We start from the raw sequence: 17551 nt of genomic DNA on the forward strand, positions 1-17551 counted from the left end.
GCCGCGCAACAAAAAGAAAACAATAGACAGGGTAACAATGCTGGAACGATGCGCTGCTACCACGCATAAAAGACTCCGCAATACCTCAGAAGGTTCATCTGTGTTCCTTTTACGGAGGCACAGATCGTGTCACACCTACTCCGACAGAAAGACGCGCAGTAGTCGGTCGTTCACAGTACGGGGCCCACTACACCGGCCGGCACACAGGGCTGCCACGCAGAGTCGCCTCACCGGCGGTTAGGATTGCTCGCCCGGGGCACTCCGCCTCATACACGTTACGGATGCGCGTTGCGCGTACGTCTGGATCGGCTCCATTTCGCTTACTAAAGCGCGGAGCCTGGTGCGGGATGCAGTTTGCACAGGATCGAGATTCCTAGGGACGCATCAGCAGCGTCGAGGCGCGGATTGATTTCCGGCTTGCTATCGGCTTAAACAGCCTACCGAGACGCTCGCTACAGCGGGGGACTCGTGCATGCGGTGTCTTACTGAAGCGCGGTGCTTCTACCGTAGTTCAATGAGTCTAGCACCCTCTCCTACAGCACAGCGACAATCCAGCAGTGAACCTTGGTCATAACAAACAGTCCCTGTCGGGTCCATACAGCCTTCGCCCCAGCATCCACACTTCGTCGCCACAATGGATACGTTTGCGCGAGTGTTTCTCCTCCTCGGATTCCTTTGGACTGTTGGGGACTGGCTGAACCTCGACGCTCCAACTAAGAATGATGGAGTCGTCTGTGTTTACGCAGCACGGGTACCCGTGAGGACGGCGGTGCGGCCGGCCTCGGCAGCTGTTGATGCAACGGCGGATATGGCTGAGCTTCAGGCCGAAGTCGAGAGAAGAAAGAAGAACAGGTAAGACGCGCAGGCGGATCTGCTTCAATTTTTTTCTTGGTCTCTTCGCTGCGCAACCGTTCGACTATTCTTCTACTTCTCTGGTTAGGAAGTGTTCGCCTTCAGTTTCGTGAACTCACTCTCAATGCCGAACGCACCGAGACCATTGCCTGCTTCAAACGGGCTGAAGGGCTTACTGTGCCCGGAGGCCAACGGGAAATGCATGGCCGCCACGCTTTGAGCGTACAGTGTCGCTATCGTGTTGAGGTACCCGCGCCAGGGGCCGGAATTCAAGACTCTTTTAACGCCGTGCCACAGCTGTGACTTTGAGAGCGCATTTCTGCCGTCTCAGTTTATATATGGGGTGCCTGCCTCTCGTGTCCGTGTATCCGCACAGCAACTCAAAAAGCAGGAAATCTTGGTCAGGAGCTCGTCCCGGGAAGATGCTTGCCGTTCTCGGTGCGGTCGTCGGTTTCTTCGCTTCAGCGGTGGCTTTGTGGAAATGCAGGGCAGCAGCGTTGGGAGCGACACGCAGCCACTCGAAGGTGACTGGTGCAGCTGCATCCAGGCGGCTTGCTGAAGACCCTTCCGAAGCCTGCGTGAGTTCATACTGCCAACAGAGCGTTTTTGTCTCGACTGTAAACGGTTGGACTGAGTGGCACCCACCTGTCAAGGACGCCGATGGACTACACAGCAGCCAGTTTCACGCCTTCTTTGGTGCGGCCGGAGAGACGCAGAGCCACAGGCTGCAGCCTCTTCTGAGTTGTTCACTCTCTAGAATCCACAGGACCAGCAGACACATTTCTCCCCGAGAGGCGGTCTTCTGTGATTGCTCTCGGCCCCGGTCGCCGTCGTCGCTGAGTCACCGTTGACTTCGCACACTCTTAGGTAATGAACAACTCTGTGGAGGCCGGGTCGCCGTGCCGACCGTGGTACCTTTTGTTCCAGAGTGTGCTCTCGGCTTTTCTCGAGGATGGCAGCGTGGCAGTAAAAGAATCTACAAGTTGCCCCACAGCCTAAACCTATAGCTCTCGGTTCTACACATCAAGTAATGTAGGCCTACCGTACACAACGTTGTGCCAAGGTAACGCAGCTACTACTGTGTACGCTAGATACGGGGCAGGCTGTCTTCACACGTCCTCAGCCACGTCCGGGTTGTCGGCAGACAGCGGTAACCAAAGCGCGGTGCTTAATTTCACACGGCAGCAAAGGAGCAACAGGTGCAAGAAGATGCAAGCCGAAAGTATTTTCAACACGCCTGTCAGTCTGTAAGAACCCACGCGATGCCCAGACAGCAGCAACAACGCTAGTCGGACTCCCTGCATAGTAAACCGACAGTTTGCCAACCACAGGTGTTCGACTGCGATGTGCCAGGCGAGCACTTGGTGTCTTGCAACTGCACTCCTGCCTGCCAGCGGCTAGCAGAGCAACACACCTGGGCAATCGAAGGGGGTCACCTGCGGGGATGCAGGAGAGTGGTTGATGGGGCTGCCGGTTTCCTCTGTCTTATGTCAGTGGAGCAGCCGGTGTCGTGGCGAGTTGCGGCAGCAACACCAGCCCAACGACGTCGTATGGCCAGGCGAGGCTCCGCTCCTGTCTGATGCTCTTGTCGATTCGAACGTAGTCTGGACTTGCGTTTCGGGATGTCCTCCTTCCGCAGAATGTACGAATAGATAGAGATTCCAGGCACTGAAAGTGCCGTGCAGTTTTATGGGTAACCTCTGTACGGCTCCGGTCTGTGCCATTGGGAGGGCATCTCCGGACGTCCTCCGGAGCTTAAGTGCACCTCATGGGACTGTGCGTGCAGTTGTCAGTCGTGAAAGACCGCCAGTATTGGCGCTTCAGTGTGACCTTCTCTCAGCTGGATGTGATACAAGCGTTGACCTGGTTTCTTTCCTTTTGCTCGGTCTCTTGCTTGAAAGGAAGTACGCGTGCTGTACTGTAGTCGTTCGGCTATGTCCTGAAGTTTAGCTTGAGAGGCCTTTGAGGTACTGTCGGACTGGCGATTTTGAGACGCTCCCGGACTGACGTGATGGGACCAGTAATCTTCAAGGACAAGCCTTCGTACCAGGATCCTTGCGGAGTCACCTGAGTGGACCCTGGCCTACCGCCTGTCAGCAGGCCAGAGACTGGAGCTCTCTGCCGCAAAGGAGAACACACACGCTGCCAGGGTGCTCCGGAGGCGCCAGCGAGGAAATGTCCGGTACCGGGGGTTTGCTGAGTGCGTGCGCGAGGTTTTTCAGCGGGGGCGCGCCTCTCAGGCGATAACAACGGTCCCAGTCGGTGGCTACCACGCTGCTTGAGGCAGTGTGGGGAGGTACCAGGCAGTTCGTTGCTGGCTGACTGGTTAGGTGGACCGCAGGTCTTTTCCCACCGTGGAAGGCGCGGTCCGGACATGTCGCGACGCTGCGCCACGTACCATGAAGATCAGTTAAGGTTTCGTATGGAGGTATGGAGGCCCGGGGCCTCCTCCATTTGCTTATGTGTTCCTGGATTCGGCAGTTCACTGTTGAATGGCGGTGCTTCTCACCTCCGCTTGTCATTTGTTGTTTCGACATCGCCGGCCCCACTCCGTTCTTTATCCGGCCGGCACGGCCCGCGGCAGGAAGTACGGACGTTTTCTCTGTTGTAGTCAGCTCACTGGCAGGACTCAAGAGGCTAAAGAGCGTGGCTCCCCATGCCGCGTATACTCTCCTGCTCTTACCTGCTTTGAACGCCGACTACAATCATTTTTCGGTTGGGTGCCGGCCTAATGACGGTGGGGTGTCCTTTCGTGAGCTATGTCTTGTCTCCATCCGGCAAATCTGCAGTTAGTCAGGGCTACTCCCAAGCGGGCATGTGCCGGGGGCCGGTAGTGCCGACCGAACGAGGCCAGTCGGTACTGCACACCTGGGTAAGGCCTCTCCCGATGCGGGACGTCCATGGTCTAGGCTGCCGCCCAGCCCGGCTCGAACACGGGGTCCTGCGGCTACGCGCTGACCAGCCGAAACATCCAGCGGAATGTTCAGGAGATGTAGCAGTAGGACACTGTGAGAAGTCTAAAGTCAAGCATCTGCAGTTAGGCACTTAACCACTGTTGATCACGCTCGCTACTCGCTGTCACCCAACCTCGCTTCGCGGGTAACCTCAGGAGAGGGACAATGAGAAAGGGATTGGACGAAGGAGGAGTTTATCGCGTCAACAGTTAGAGAGATGTAGAGCTGCCCTGGACGCAGAAGAACACTTCGTCGGGGCTGCCGATTTGCCTCCAGCGCCCTGGGAAACTGGGAGGGACTCACCCAGCTTTGAAACGACAGGTCGCGCACCGTTCTTTCACCGGCGACGTCGCCCGGTAGGTTCTAATCTTCACTTGGCCCGGGACTAGGAGGAGTGAAGGGAGTGGCTGCGGGCGGCGGTGTCGTGGACAGTTAGTTTCAGAATACTCTGCTGTGAGCTATGGGGGGCGTGGTCAATTTGTACGAGAGGGGCCACGCGAGTTCACCGCAGCAGACCTTACAACGTTGAGGACTGAGCTGTTGTCGGTGACTCCGGGTTCGCTGCAGTAAGAGCTAAAATCAACACAATAGCCGTGAACATTTGTTACACAAGGCGCTGCGATGTCAGGCGGGCGTGGCGGCGCTGCGGTGGTGTCCGTGGGAGCTGGGCGTCCGAAGTAGAGGAGCAGCGTATCTTTTGCTACTGTGCTGATGCGTTCGCAGAGGCATGGTTATAAGAGATCGTCGGTTCCAGTGACCGCGGTGGCGGTTGGTCGCTTCGGTGTCTTGGCCGCACCTCTTTGCGGGGCCAGGCCACTCCTTTTGCGGACTGACAATCGCCAGAAGGTACGTACCGACTCCCTGTCCATTCCTTCTTTGCAAGACTACAGAATCAGCCCGAGCTCTCAGCGGAGTCTTTTCGGAATGGCTCCCACGTCGCGGCAGTTCGTGGTCTGTCTGCAACTCCGGTGTCACGCATGTGTGTCTAGGCTCCGGTGCGTCGTGGGTGAGCTAATCGTAACCGCTCCTGGGTATATCGCGTACCGCTGGTAAAGGGTATTCGGGTTGGCGGTGTCTTGCAACTGGTTCGTGCTTGCGAGCTTCAGCCACTGAACTCCTTGTGCTGTCCAGGGAATGGGCTGGAGCAGCTAAAAGGTCGGGGGCGCGCCCCCGCACATTTTCCCCGAGCTCGGTCCGCGGTGGCTCGCTGTCCGCGCCCCTGAAAGAGAGTCTCGCCCACACGTTAAACAGCTTGTACCTTGTTTTGCGGGTGGCCAACTGTGTTGATTACACAAACTGCTCTGTTTCTCTCTCGGAAGAGCGCGGGCCTCAGTAGGGCACTCTACCGACGGAGTGTAGACCTGCCCTTGGCGCGTCGGACTCGAGCTCTCGTGTGACCAAACACTCTGGACAAGCGTCGCACGGGCGCTTTTCTGGCGTAGTGTGTGGATAGTCGTTCGAAGGCTTCCGTTGGCGTCTCTCAGGAAGTATGGACACTATTGCGGGCGACCCAGTCGACGGTGGTGAGCTACTGTCAGCAGCGGTGGCATCTCTCCAAGGGAGTGGTCTCCCTCAGCAGGCCTGTAGGGAAGATCGCTGAGTACAGAGCGAGCTCCTGTGTTAGGGCGTCGCCGTCGGAAATTTCCAGGTTGTCATTTTGCGCCCACGGTTGATTAGGGGATAAGACACTTCCAGCGGTTCGTTCCTGTGGCCCTTGCATTGTCGTTCTGGCGGACTTCCGAAACTACGACACTCCGAGAAGCACTCCAGCTGTCCGCTGTTGCTGGAAGGCCGGGTTGGCGCTGTTTGCGACGGGTTCTCGTGTTGGGCTGAGAGGGAATGCGCGGAGACTGGCCCATTCAACTGTGCGTGGGCTCTGAGGGTGTGGCGCCTAGAGGACGAAAACGCTTATGCGTGCGGCACCTCGGGCGCTCGCTGCTCTTCAAGCACGGTATGGCGGCTACAAAAAAGGAGCTGTTTCGACGACAGAGCACCTGTGCGAGCGTTCGCGCCGCTGGACCGCGGCCAAAAGCGGCTAATTGAGTGATTACCCGTTTTGGCGGTGCGGCCGCCCGGACAGGCCGACGGACGCTTGTCTGCGGCTTTGTTAATTTCACGACTTCAATGCGTGCAGTTCCTGACGCTTAGTGCGGACATTCAGTCCTGCCTTTGCTAGGCAGTCCCGCTTGCTGTCCGAAGTGTTTGCGACTCTAGCAAACTTCAGGCCCCACCGAGCATGAGGACTTTCTCTTCGCGAGCTGTATGTCCTAGACCCAGACAGGAGCAAGAGCGCCACTGTGTGGGCATTCTCACTCCGAAGTGACGTGGCCACCAGTTTTCATACCGTTGCTTACGCGAGCTTTCCAGACAGGGAACAGGGCGTGGACACTTTGGCCGAGGATCGGATAGCTACCCGCGCGTAGCGGCATAGTCTCACCCATTGCGACTCGGGCCCGTGGGTTAGCTCAAGGTGAGCGCGGTCGTGAAGGGCTGCCGCTGCGCAGCGGCCACTGTGTCCGCCTCCACTATGAGCTTTCTCGTTTTTTTCGTTTTCCTCAGGATCACCAGAAGGGCAAGGTGACCTGGCGCTTAGGAAACACTGGCTCCACAATAAGACACTCAACCGGGATTGGCATGCCGTATGCAATGACGCGGTACAGGAATCTGAAGTTTCGGGTTAGCGGGAGAGACGTCCGCGTGAAAGAAGAGCCCCCACGGGGCGTCGACTCCACAGCAACGTGACCCGAGCCGTGCCCTCTTTCGTTCGGCTGACGCGCTCAGGACTCCGCTACTCAGCAGCGGGGACACTCGTTTGCTACAAGGGAGACTTTCGGTCAGCCGCAAAGGCTCGGAGGAGTATAAGGACACAAGATCTCGTTTTCCTTAGCACTTGGGCTTTGTTTGATGACCCGCGAGCGGTGGCGTTGCGTCGTCAGACACGGGCGCCACCCTGCATGTGCCGTCGTACTGTGGCCTCTCGCTGAGCAGTCTGGTTCCTCGGAGGACACGCGGGCTTGACGGCGTGCCTGACGCACCACCTCTCCCTTTGCCTGTGCGCCCTTCTGTTAGCAAGACTCGAAGAAAGTCATAGGCTGGGCGTGACACAGCACTCCCTGCTACTCAGCAGGCCGTCCACTTTGAAATGGCCCTACTCCCACTTGCACGGACAGCAAGACGTCGGTACGCATTGCGCCGGTGGGGTTTACGATGGTGCTAGCGACGCTCAGAGGCGCTCCGATTTCCACGATGTACTGCTGTGCAGAATCCGAAGGCCGGGGGCAAGGGACGTCCCTGCATCATGTCGTGCTCCGAGGCTGTCTGGGCGGGTGGAGCTCAGAATGCTGTGCCACCGTTCTGCTGTCACGACGTCCGCATCTTGGCATGTGTTCCCGGTGTGTGCTCACCTACTGCCACCACGGCACAATTGTCGGAGGTTTGCTCGAGTGGCTGGGGTCCAGGTGCTGGTGTCTGGCCACGTGTTCCTGCTGTTTTGTCTCGTGAGCGCACGGGGCGCACGGATTGTAGGACACGCCCAGTGTCGGTTCTCCTACGTTGCCTAGTCGGTAAGTACAGATTGGCCGCTGGGCGGCAGTTTTGATTCTGCAGTTGTACAAGGGCTCAATTTGGCTTTGATTGTCTGCATATGTCTTCCAGCGTGGCTGGTAAGGTTCAACGCGAACCTAGTTGTGCTCACTGGTGACGGTATTCGAGACGAACTGTTGGGTCCGGAGTGCGGGGCCGGTTTGCCCCACAGTGGAGTTCGCTCTGCGATAGCAGCGAAAGGTCAGAGGCAACGGGTGAAGACTGCGGGGCTAGGTGCAGCTGACTAGCACCTGGCTCCATCCTTTAGGTGCCCGGAAGGCTTCCAAAGCGAGCACAGGGTGTCTTAGTCCCCACTGCCGAGGCTTGGAAATATGAGGAGGCCCAAGCGGACGTGCGAACACTCTTCGACAGGAAGGCAGGACTTTTCCCAGCCACGACGGACAGTTCAGGTCCCCGCCCCGGAAGTACGGTCCCTGTTTCTGAATTGTCCGCCGTGGCTGGGAGGGGGCCTGCCTCCCCGTCGGGGAGTGTTCGCACGTCCGCTTGGCCTCCTCATCTGACGCCGGTTCAGATCTGTACGAATTCCTTAGTCCGCCGTGGTTCCTAACTGTGGCTCTATACCATCGACGCGTTTTCTTACTCGGGCTGCTGCCCACTGTAGACCAAATTTGGGCTTATGGCATTTGCAATGGCCGCGACGTGGCTAGGGCTGCGACAAGTAATTCTTCTCAGGTCGTCTAAGTGGTACAGTCTCGGCGGGCGCTTGAAGTTGTCAGGCATCGAGAGAGAAAGCTATATTCGGGACGCATCCAGCATAGTTCCCCAAGCTAAGCTGCTTGTCGGACGTTTTAACACCGTAGCAAGCTTCAGGCATGCTGCAGAACAGCCGCGCGGGTCTGCTGCTCCTGCCGGTTGTATCTGCGACCTTACAGTTACCCTCTTTTCGGATGGTCCAGTCAGAAACGCCTTGAAAAAGCGCCGCTTCTCTCGCTTCCGATACGTTTGTCTGATGGCAGAGGCGGCGTCTACTTGCTTGCGCTTCGGGGAGTTGCAGTGGAAGCTGCGCGACATCTTGCATCAGCGCCAACCGCTTCTGCAGCCTGAACTCGTGCGTACGATTCACGGACTCGGAGCGCGGAACGATCGGTTCGCGGCATGGGGATACCCGTATTCTTCTGCGTCGGTTCTCCGGGATAGAACACAAGAGGCGTGTACACCAGGCCGGGAATGGCGCCTCATGTGTGTGCTGCGCAGTAGCTCAATATAAGTGCACGGCTTCGAACGAATGCCAGACTACTTAGGAGCCATGCTGATCAGGTTCGTACACAGTATGCCTGTCCCTTGCGGAATGCAGGGGCACGAAAAGGCGCCGTATTCGTTGCTGCTCTACAAGAGCATCCGTACGTTCGAGAGATGAATTCCTCGCAGATTGGAGCTGTCCGTAGTGGTGGGGTCAAAGAACTGCCAGTTCGTGTCGCCCGATAATACTGCTAAACGTGTTTACAGAGTGCACCACTCCACTTGTTTCCCCCAGAGGGCTCAGACGCAAGCACTATACTCGTTCCTGTGTATCTGTACCTATACAGATTGTATAGGGCACCCCACCCACTTCCACTTCCGAGCACGCTCTTCCTCCCGGTCGCCGGCCGCGGTAGAGCCACCAAAGGGTGTCTGGACTGCTTTTACCGTCTCGGCAATGAAGTGTTGTTGGAGAGAATCGAACGTCCTCATCAATTTCGTCCATCACAGGTCGGAGAGAACCACGTTTTCTCACCAGTTTTTTCCATTACGCGTCGCGCCCAGCAAGTGAGTGACACGATGAATCGAGGCCGAACCGCGGTGCACACGACTGCAGGCAGCGCATGCAGTTCAGACGCTCATGTGAGGGGAGCAGGACGTGACTCCTTGTCGCTTGTCCTTCCGCTGTCCCTACAGGGGAGTCGGAAGACGTGACACTGCACTTCGGTAAGAAGATACAAGGGGCTTCCGCCGGGGGTGTGCGAAGAGTACTCGAACCAGCACCTTGATAAGGAGTGCGTGTGATGAACTCAGGCCGGGGGTGTGCTGAAGAATCCTTCGAGCGGAAACGCGTTCAACCCACCCTCCGCCTGACTCTCTTTTCCGTTCCGAACTGAGTGTGTTGCTGCGAATACGAGCCGGAAGAGAAGGAAACCTGTAACAATAGCCCCGGTGATGCCAGGTGCCAGTTTATTATTTCGCGTAAGGACCGTGAGTCGCTGAACAGCTGGCCGACCGCGCCAATTCCGGCGTGTTCTGATCTGTCCTGAGAGACTGCCAGCGGCGGCTTTCCATATTTCTGGAGCAGGCGGTAAGGGCTTCTGCAGACGCGGTACCTGGCGGAGGCGGCGTTCTGAAACACGGGCTCGCCTAATAATCAGCTAGGTGGGCCTGATGTGCAGCAGCAGTCTTTTTGCTCTGCCTCGGTGTAACTGGTGTCCGTCTCAATGAGACCGAGATGGTGCTGCGGGGCGGGTGGGTCTGAGGACACGGTGGCGGGATTCTAGACTGTGGAGTCACAGGGAGACAGGAGTTATGGCATCGCCGCCTGAAGAGTAGCTCAAAAGCCATTTTCTGTCTGCTTGGAGCACGAACACAGATGAAGTAGATCTCTTTCTGGCCAGCTTGTAAGGGTCAACACTTGGTGTTTTGTCTCGCACGGCGGCATGAGATCTGAGAGCACACAGTTCCGCTGGCCGGTGGGGCTTCTCAGAGTGCTTTTCTCTTGAGCCTGAGGCAAGTGCAAATTGTGCACTGGGCGGCCTGCAGTCCGTTGAGAAAGTGGCGTAACTGCTGTTCTCCGAGGCCAGTTTGTAAGAGTGTCCAGGATGTCTGCGATGCAGGTGTCCTTCAGTGGTAACTGGAGGGCCGAAAGAGGCGTTCTTGTCAGAGTTTTTCTTGCCTCGTGACCCGGACGCGGCACGGAGTGCCAGCGCAGGGTGTCACAGGTATAGTCTCCAGTGCATAAACACTGACGGTGACTCCGCTCTACCTAGGAGGTGAGTATACCAGCCGCGGGCACTAACCGTGATGCACACTTTGACGGTGTGATGAGTTGAGATGACGGAGTCCTCACAGGAGTGCTCCGCGGCAGGCTTCAGCGTTGTGTTGGCTCACCGTGCCACACGACGCACGACAGGCTGCTGTACTTAGGGATGACAGACCTGAAGAACTGGAGAGAAAGAGAGCGACCGGCTAGCCAAACGGTATGTGCTACCCTCCCCCGCGGCGCTCCGGCTTACTTTTACTTCAGCGAAGTAAAGCGGGGTAGCCGTAATACGAGGTTGGAAGAAAAAAGAAATCTTGGGAGATGGGGAGCTACCATAGTCGTAATAGCCGGCTCATTCTCGACTCCAGGGGGACCCACCGTCACGCTTTCGTCTCCTACGGTGTGCGACCTTCTCGGACCATTCCCGTTAGACAAGGCGACTTCCCCACGCGCTTACCGGAGCTAAGGCAAGGCCGCTGGGTTGGTCAGCGATGCAGAGGTACGATGAACCCTTAAAGAGGCAAGGCGTCTGAAAGTGAACGCACTCAACTTTGTCCCGATACCAGTACTCCACGCTAGCCCACCAGTGGCTAAAACGAAACTCAGTTCAACACGCACCGGCGGAGTCCATCCAGCTCATGCGGACTGTCCTGTTACATGCAGCCGACGGGGGGCCCAAAATGTCAGTCAATGTCTTCCTTCTTTTGGAGCGGGGCTCGGCTGCATGAAACGGGTTTGCCTGCTTTTGGAGCGGATTTTACAACCAGCCAACTTTTAGATTCGCCAAAAGAACACGGCCGGAAGCAACCGGTCAGCCGATCTGCAGGGGCCAGACTCGTGCGTACAGTTGCCGGGCGCAGAGCGTGGCCTTTGACAAGCAGGATCCGGGCTTGACGAAGACACTGCTAACGAGCAAAGCGTTTTGGGGCAGGCAGTCGGGCGCGCGAGCTCAGCTGCTGCACGTTCACGTCATGAGAGGTCTGCAGACCAGAAATGTGCCCAGGAGGGACACAGAGATTTCGTGTGACACAACGTGCCTGGGGCTGAGCCCGGCAGTACGGTTGGTTTTGACTCAGAACAAGCAGCAAGGCTTATTCCGGTGATACACGGGATGTCTCGGCTTCCAAAGAAAGCCCGTGGAGTCTCGCGCAAACCTCTCTCTTCACGCTGTGTCCAGTACACAGCGTGAAGAGGAGCAGTACTCTCTCTCAATACCCTCCGCCCGCGCCAGTTGTTTCTCATGCGTGAGGTGGGCTGCTTTCGTGGCCGTACGCTGTTGTACAGTTAAGGCCGGCATGGTTATGTCTTGGTTGAGCGTTAGAGGCACCGCTCATTGACATTGTTAGCCAAGCAATGCAGGTAGCGCTCACAAAAACAGTAGTCGCGGGACTCATAACCGCACGCGGGTTAAAGCAAGCCGATCACCACAAAACTCGTGACACATGAAAAGGTGACCCCGCCGAACAAACTGATGACGGAAGGGCAAAGTAACAGCACCGCACAGGTCCATGCAATATACCTGAAGGCCGGAATCCCACAACAACACCTCGACACTCCACACAATCTGCGTGAATCCCACAACTGAGAGTCGCTGGAGCAGGGACACGCAGCATGCTTAGATATACTGCAAAGACAAGGTTCTATGCTTGCCACGCTGGTCATTTACCCTGCCGAATCTCAATTCTCCGAGATCGCCACTGGCGCCAGTGGCTGTGCAGGAGAGTGGCGATATGCACCACGAAATGCACTAGAACCGAGAGGCATCACTGACACCGGACGTAATGCTCTGATCGCGCTGCGGAATACCTAAACAAGATTTGTGTCCAGGTGCTAGCACTGCATCGCCAGAGCGGCTCGCGTGCCCAGGCTGTAAGCATCAGCGCAACAAACGCTTGCAATGGACTGGCTCGGTGTTGTCTGGCGGGCTGCAAGGTGGCACGATGAGAAAATTGGTGATGGCGACGATAGCGAAGATGCATGGGCGGTAAGCGTCTGCTGGGTTTTGAATGTGTTCTGACCCAGCAGGACAGCGACGGAAGCTGTCAGGCCACTTCTAAATCAAACGACCTGCCCGACACTTTCCGTTGCCAAACGACAGGGGTGGAGAGCGGGGCGAGAGAGATGAGACGTAGCTGGGGCGGACGGAGGGAAAGCGGCGCGAAAAAGAGCCCTGTTACCAGTGCACGAGCAGTTCGCCTCTCCGCTAACTCTCCGGAGTTTCGAGGCATCGACAGTGTAGATGGGTTGGATGGGTTGGAAAGAAACAAGGAAAAAGCTTTTCAGCGTGTCTTTGTCTCAGAGAGAAAACCCGGACAGCGGTCTTGGACGTGGAGGGCCGTGGGCCGCTGAACGCACTGCCGCGGCGCAGTGTATACTATTTTTTTTCGTCGCCTATGTATCTTGTCCCTCGTTATCAAGAGCAAGGAAGGGCGGACGAGAGAAGGGACAGAAAAAGGCAAAGCGATACGTGTGCCCTCGCGGCGACAGCGTGACGGTGTAAGATGGTGGTCTGCGCTCTGTCTCACCCAGGAGCTCCCCCGACAGTATCACCGATCAGCTGCGCCTAAGCACGCAGCCTGGGGAAAGTATTTTTTTGTTAGGGTCTGAACGCCGACCACTTCTCAGACTGCCTGCTGTCCCCGACAAATGTGTGCTCGATAAAGAAGCAGCACGCGGCAGTGTTTCCGGCTCGGCGTGCGAGGCTCATTTCGCTTCTGCACGCTGTACTAGCAAGGTGGCCCTGACCACATGCTTCTCTTCCTCACCCCGAGACAGTGTCTGTCGGGCCGCGGGCTATCCTGCCCATTGAGTCTGCGGTATAAGTAGAAAGCTCCGCCAGAAGTCAAAGGGGGAGCTCTAGGAGAGGACGCAGGAGACAGGAAGCTGCCTTCTTGCTATTGAGACGGGAAATCGTATCTCTGTCGCCCCTCCTTGCTCAGGTTGTAAGCACTAAATGCGGTGAGGCGGTCGCGGACATCGCTGGTGCAACGTTAAGCAGGTCTCGTTCACGCGCTTCGCTCTGCTCGCGGCAGTGTGCTGTCCTGCCGGCGTGTACGGAGCGCTACCGCATTACGAGGTAATTCTGCGCCGCCAGCAAGTAAGGCTTCTGTGAGGCAAGTGCCTTTGTCGGCGTGACGGCGGGTTGCTGCGGTCGCGGCACCGCAGTTCGACCATGGGGATTGCTTTGCTTTCCGGATGCCTGGTGACGCATGCTGGCCTTGATCAGCCGGTAGGAAACATTGTCGGACTTGGTATTTCTCGACTTCTTATTTCCGTGTTTCACCACGATGAACGCTGCCTCGCCATGCAGGAAGTAAGGTGAAGAGCGGCTCTCTAATTGACATCCAAGCTGAATGCTTTTCTTGGTCGCTTGTACCGGGACAATTACGAGGACCCCTTGGCAACGACTCAACCTTGCTCCCCGGTGGGCCTTGATGCCTCTCTCAAGGACACGGGGGGACCTCGACCACCGGCTGAAGCACTATCTCGAAGTGCCGAGTTCCTTCGTGGTCACCCTGGACACATTTCTAGGCGCCGGGGTGCCGCAAGTGGTGTCCACGCAGGCACCCAAGCGAATGTGCAATATCTGGTCTTCAGATATCAGCAATTGACGGCTGAACTTCCAACAAAAGGACACAGCTACCCCCGGAATCACATAACAAAATGCCGGAGAAACGTTTTCACATCCACATTTCACTTGGCACTCACGGACGGAGGCAAACCACTACAGGGCGGTCTCACTCTGCCCTGGTTGTGGAAAATCAAAGACACTCCTTGAACCAGCGGCACACTTGCATCGGGAAACGGAAAAACTATCCTCTCTTCGGAGACAACCAAAGAGGTCCCGGAAAACTCTTTTCTCCGGAGACAACTGTCCGAACCTTCCGGCTCGCATGCAGCCCGTTCCCCACGGGGTAGCGCACCGGCGGCAGTCTTCAGCCGTCGATCCTTTTTTTTCGTCTTCCCTTTTCTTTTTCCTAATTCTAAATGTGTTCAAAGTCAAAGAAGAGGAAAAAATGCATATATAACTCAAGAAAAGAACCCGGGAAGACAATTTTTCCGACCCTGGCAACCGCCGCGCGTCCTCTGCGGCCCGCCGGCCCGACGCGCCGTGGCACACTCAACCACCAGTCTGTACGAAGCACGCCAGTAAGGTAGCATAAAGGAAGCTCAACTTACATAGCACACTCACAAAAATACAACAGTGAGATAACACAAGGAAGTCAAACTTACGTAGCACATTCCGCAAATTTCTGGCCACCGCTGATAAGCCGCCGGGTACTACATCGAGCGCACTAGAAAACGCCGGGCCGTCATAGGGTATCTCATGGCAAGCGCAATCCTTGCTAACGGCAGTACTGGGGAGGGTTTCGCGTTCCAGAGGTGTAGATTAAAATGTCCAGTGATAGTTCGGTCGTGGCGTACCCCTCCCGCGTCTCCGCCGAGGCCGGGGAGTTGTTCTACAAGACATGCCTGTGTCGTAGTTCTCGCCTGCTCTCGGAGCGTACATACACAGCCTGCGACACAGCTCTGGGCGCTTTGGCGGGTGTAGAACCGGAGCCGTGGAGGAGCGAGGCGCGGTAGGCCGATGGGTGCCGCGGTCAGGGTCGCGAAGCAGAATTGTCATACCAGGGCATAACAGGTCTCGCGCCAGCATGACGTGAGTGGACGTAAAAAATCGATTCGCCGGTTATTCGGGTGACGCGAAGGGCGTTTCGAAAAATGATGTGTTTGAGAGTGGGTTGGCAGAGGGTGGCCCCTTGAGCGTCAACTGGCAGGGTGCTCGCGGAGTCCCAGATGAACAGGGGTAACGTTTTCAAAAAAAGTCCGTTTCTCTTTTCGTTCGGCGACGAGAGCGAATAACGGGAGACGACTGGAAGGGTAGGAAATTTGTTTCCTGGGAGTTCTCCTCCTCTCTGAGAGACCCCGATACGTCGTGCGAACGCGCTGTCCACCGGCTCTCATCGGCGGCAGTTCACACGCTGCCCCTTGCCGTTTCAGTCTAATCTCTTTTTCGCACTTTCGTCCTTCAGTCTTACCTTTGTTCAACGACAGGGACAAGGACGAAGTGCACCTCTGCTCCGGAGAGAAGAAAACACTTCGGCCTGGCCACAGTGCGGATCGTGAGTTGCTGGGCGCAACTTGCAAACGCTTTGGGGTTTCCCTGTTTTTGTTTAGTACCACTACTCCGCTTCACTAGGCACTCGCTACACTGGAAAAGTTTTCCGTTCTCATACATTTTCTTCTCTAGCGCTGGACTCGAAGCGGCCCAGCTGACGGCTATCTAGAGCACACTCCGCGAGTCGATGCCTCTTCTAATACGGTTGCCTTCTCCCTGCGATGCGTTCCGGAGCACTGCAAAGCCTTGTTCCTCGTGGTGCACGGTTGGTCATATCGGGATACAAATATTCAAGTCTCTTGTTACTCCAGATTTATGATGCATGCTTCTCCGTTTGTACTCAACATTTGCAGTCGGCCCGTGCAACGGCATGCGACGTTTGTGATTAGCCAGACAAAGCTGTTGTTCGAAGACGTGGAGTGGCGTGGTCCGATGTCCCATGTAGAAATGTAGGCGGCACGGTCTGAAATGCACATCTTAGAACCACGCTGCCGTCCGCCATTAGAGTGTAAGAATTGAAGACAGTGTACCATGCCACAGGGCCGCGTCCGCGTGCCCCTCTTTGGGGAGGCATCTGACGACAGCGGCTCAGCACAGTGACAGCGCGACTGCGGGGGGCCGGCAGCACCGGGAGGTAAACATGTTGAGATTCGGCGAACACCGAGCCTGTCCCTTCTAGCGATGCACTGTTGGAGAGTCTCACGCCGCCCTCGCGCGCACTCGCGACCGGACGCGAATTCTACAAATCACCTGGCGTCTCCGGGCAGAGGGCACGTGAGCATTCTGTGTCATTCAGTGACACGGGTAGACAACACTGGCGGCGAGGCTAGAGACTTGCGAATACATCTGGCGGGGTCGCCCCCAGGACTATTGGTTGTACAGGCCACGGAACGCTCTGTCGCCTTCGTCTAGGAAGCAGGGTAACGCCAGGCCTTTTCCGCCCAGGTTGTGAGGATGAACTGGATATGCCGTGCCTTGCTCCATGTTGGGAGCAAGCCCACCCACAGTCTTTCACGCGACGAAGCTCTTGGGAGGACTAGCGGAATACCCCGTGCCCCGTTGTGCGCTTTGGCATTAAGTTGAGGAACGCACCACTGCAGTAGTCGGCGATGCTTAGCTCAGCGGACTGCTGTAACCTGCAAACATGCAGGCGGCTGCGGGGCGCTACGCTGACAGCGTAATGCTTCTTCACGGAGAGCCGTAGCAGCTTTTTCCTTCCGCCAGGTAGTAGTCGCTGCGTGTATTTGAAGTCTAGGGTCTCTGACAATGCGGACCAGGTGTTGTGGACGGGTCAACGCGGCTGTGCAGCGCTGCTTTCTGCCAGTCAGCGGGGGCCCTGGCCGGCTGGGCTGAGGCAGAGCGCAGCCAATGTGTCCGCACCAAAAACTCGCCCTGCAGGAGGTGAGGTCTAGATAATCGAGCTATCAGCCCGAGTTTCGAAGCGCGTCGACACGTGGTGACGAGAAAGAGACTGGAATTTAGGGTCTAAACGGTCTAGACGCGACTTGCGTCTTCTTTTTGAGCGAAAGCCAAGGAGAAGAAACCCGAAAAAGCGTGTGCTGAGCATGCACTTAGCTGGGAAGGCCTCTCAGGACAAAAAAGACAATCGTTTCTGATGGTATTGAACAATGAAGCAAGAAATGAAGAAAAAAAGACAAAATGTCGAATGTGCCGACCTCGCGCCACGCTAGCCGGCGTCGTGTTTTGTTTTCCCTCCTCTCTTCGTGGAATATATATTTGTGTCTTCCTCTTCTGCATGTTAAGCATGACTAGGCACTGAAAAAGAAAAAGGAGGGACGCAAAAGAGCAGAGCGCCGTCAGCTTTCCCCGCGGCAGCGAGCTACATGCCGTTGTCTCAGAAGAGTGTTTTCTCTTGCTTGACCGCTGATTTGTTCTGTCGGACAGTTTGTCTCACGCGTGCCTCGCTTTCTTAAATTCATATTTTTGTTTGACTTTGCGTAGCATGCGGGTGACAGGTTCGTATGGTGTGGTCCAAGCCACTAGTTACAGTGGTCTGCCAGCTGGCCGATGGATCCAAAGCCTTTCCCGACACTCCCGGATGTGACTGGGATGTTT

The 17551-nt window shown here is 56.5% G+C and overlaps 5 protein-coding genes across 5 annotated transcripts; all 5 read left to right on the plus strand.

Annotated features, from left to right (window-relative positions):
- The first annotated feature begins 236 nt into the window (after positions 1-236).
- On the plus strand, positions 237-3741 carry CSUI_006472 (uncharacterized protein). Its single transcript, XM_068066630.1, has 3 exons — positions 237-852; positions 1229-1719; positions 2754-3741. Exons 1-2 carry the CDS (start codon positions 635-637, stop codon positions 1701-1703), a joined length of 693 nt encoding a protein of 230 aa, XP_067921390.1. The 5' UTR covers positions 237-634; the 3' UTR covers positions 1704-1719; positions 2754-3741.
- Positions 3742-3933: 192 nt separating this feature from the next.
- On the plus strand, positions 3934-5160 carry CSUI_006473 (uncharacterized protein). The gene is made up of 2 exons (XM_068066631.1): positions 3934-4162; positions 4530-5160. The coding sequence occupies exon 2, from the start codon at positions 4731-4733 to the stop codon at positions 4857-4859; it is 129 nt and encodes a 42-aa protein (XP_067921391.1). The 5' UTR covers positions 3934-4162; positions 4530-4730; the 3' UTR covers positions 4860-5160.
- A 314-nt stretch (positions 5161-5474) lies between these two features.
- Positions 5475-6469, plus strand: CSUI_006474 (uncharacterized protein). Its single transcript, XM_068066632.1, has one exon. It carries the CDS (start codon positions 5717-5719, stop codon positions 5843-5845), a length of 129 nt encoding a protein of 42 aa, XP_067921392.1. The 5' UTR covers positions 5475-5716; the 3' UTR covers positions 5846-6469.
- Positions 6470-10185: 3716 nt separating this feature from the next.
- CSUI_006475 (uncharacterized protein) lies at positions 10186-11567 on the plus strand. Its single transcript, XM_068066633.1, has one exon. It carries the CDS (start codon positions 10523-10525, stop codon positions 10820-10822), a length of 300 nt encoding a protein of 99 aa, XP_067921393.1. The 5' UTR covers positions 10186-10522; the 3' UTR covers positions 10823-11567.
- A 5348-nt stretch (positions 11568-16915) lies between these two features.
- Positions 16916-17454, plus strand: CSUI_006476 (uncharacterized protein). The gene has a single exon (XM_068066634.1). The coding sequence runs from the start codon at positions 17091-17093 to the stop codon at positions 17253-17255; it is 165 nt and encodes a 54-aa protein (XP_067921394.1). The 5' UTR covers positions 16916-17090; the 3' UTR covers positions 17256-17454.
- Positions 17455-17551: the final 97 nt, after the last annotated feature.

Source organism: Cystoisospora suis (genome assembly GCF_002600585.1).
Source record: "Cystoisospora suis strain Wien I chromosome Unknown contig_3281, whole genome shotgun sequence".
In the NCBI taxonomy this organism is placed as follows: domain Eukaryota; phylum Apicomplexa; class Conoidasida; order Eucoccidiorida; family Sarcocystidae; genus Cystoisospora; species Cystoisospora suis.

Bases quoted from the DNA above. Each gene is read 5' to 3' on its own strand.
- CSUI_006472 (XM_068066630.1), top strand. From the start codon at position 635: ATGGATACGTTTGCGCGAGTGTTTCTCCTCCTCGGATTCCTTTGGACT. The intron at 853-1,228 runs GTAAGACGCGCA...GTATCCGCACAG, and splicing joins GAGAGAAGAAAGAAGAACAG to CAACTCAAAAAGCAGGAAAT.
- CSUI_006473 (XM_068066631.1), top strand. From the start codon at position 4,731: ATGGCTCCCACGTCGCGGCAGTTCGTGGTCTGTCTGCAACTCCGGTGT.
- CSUI_006474 (XM_068066632.1), top strand. From the start codon at position 5,717: ATGCGTGCGGCACCTCGGGCGCTCGCTGCTCTTCAAGCACGGTATGGC.
- CSUI_006475 (XM_068066633.1), top strand. From the start codon at position 10,523: ATGACAGACCTGAAGAACTGGAGAGAAAGAGAGCGACCGGCTAGCCAA.
- CSUI_006476 (XM_068066634.1), top strand. From the start codon at position 17,091: ATGGTATTGAACAATGAAGCAAGAAATGAAGAAAAAAAGACAAAATGT.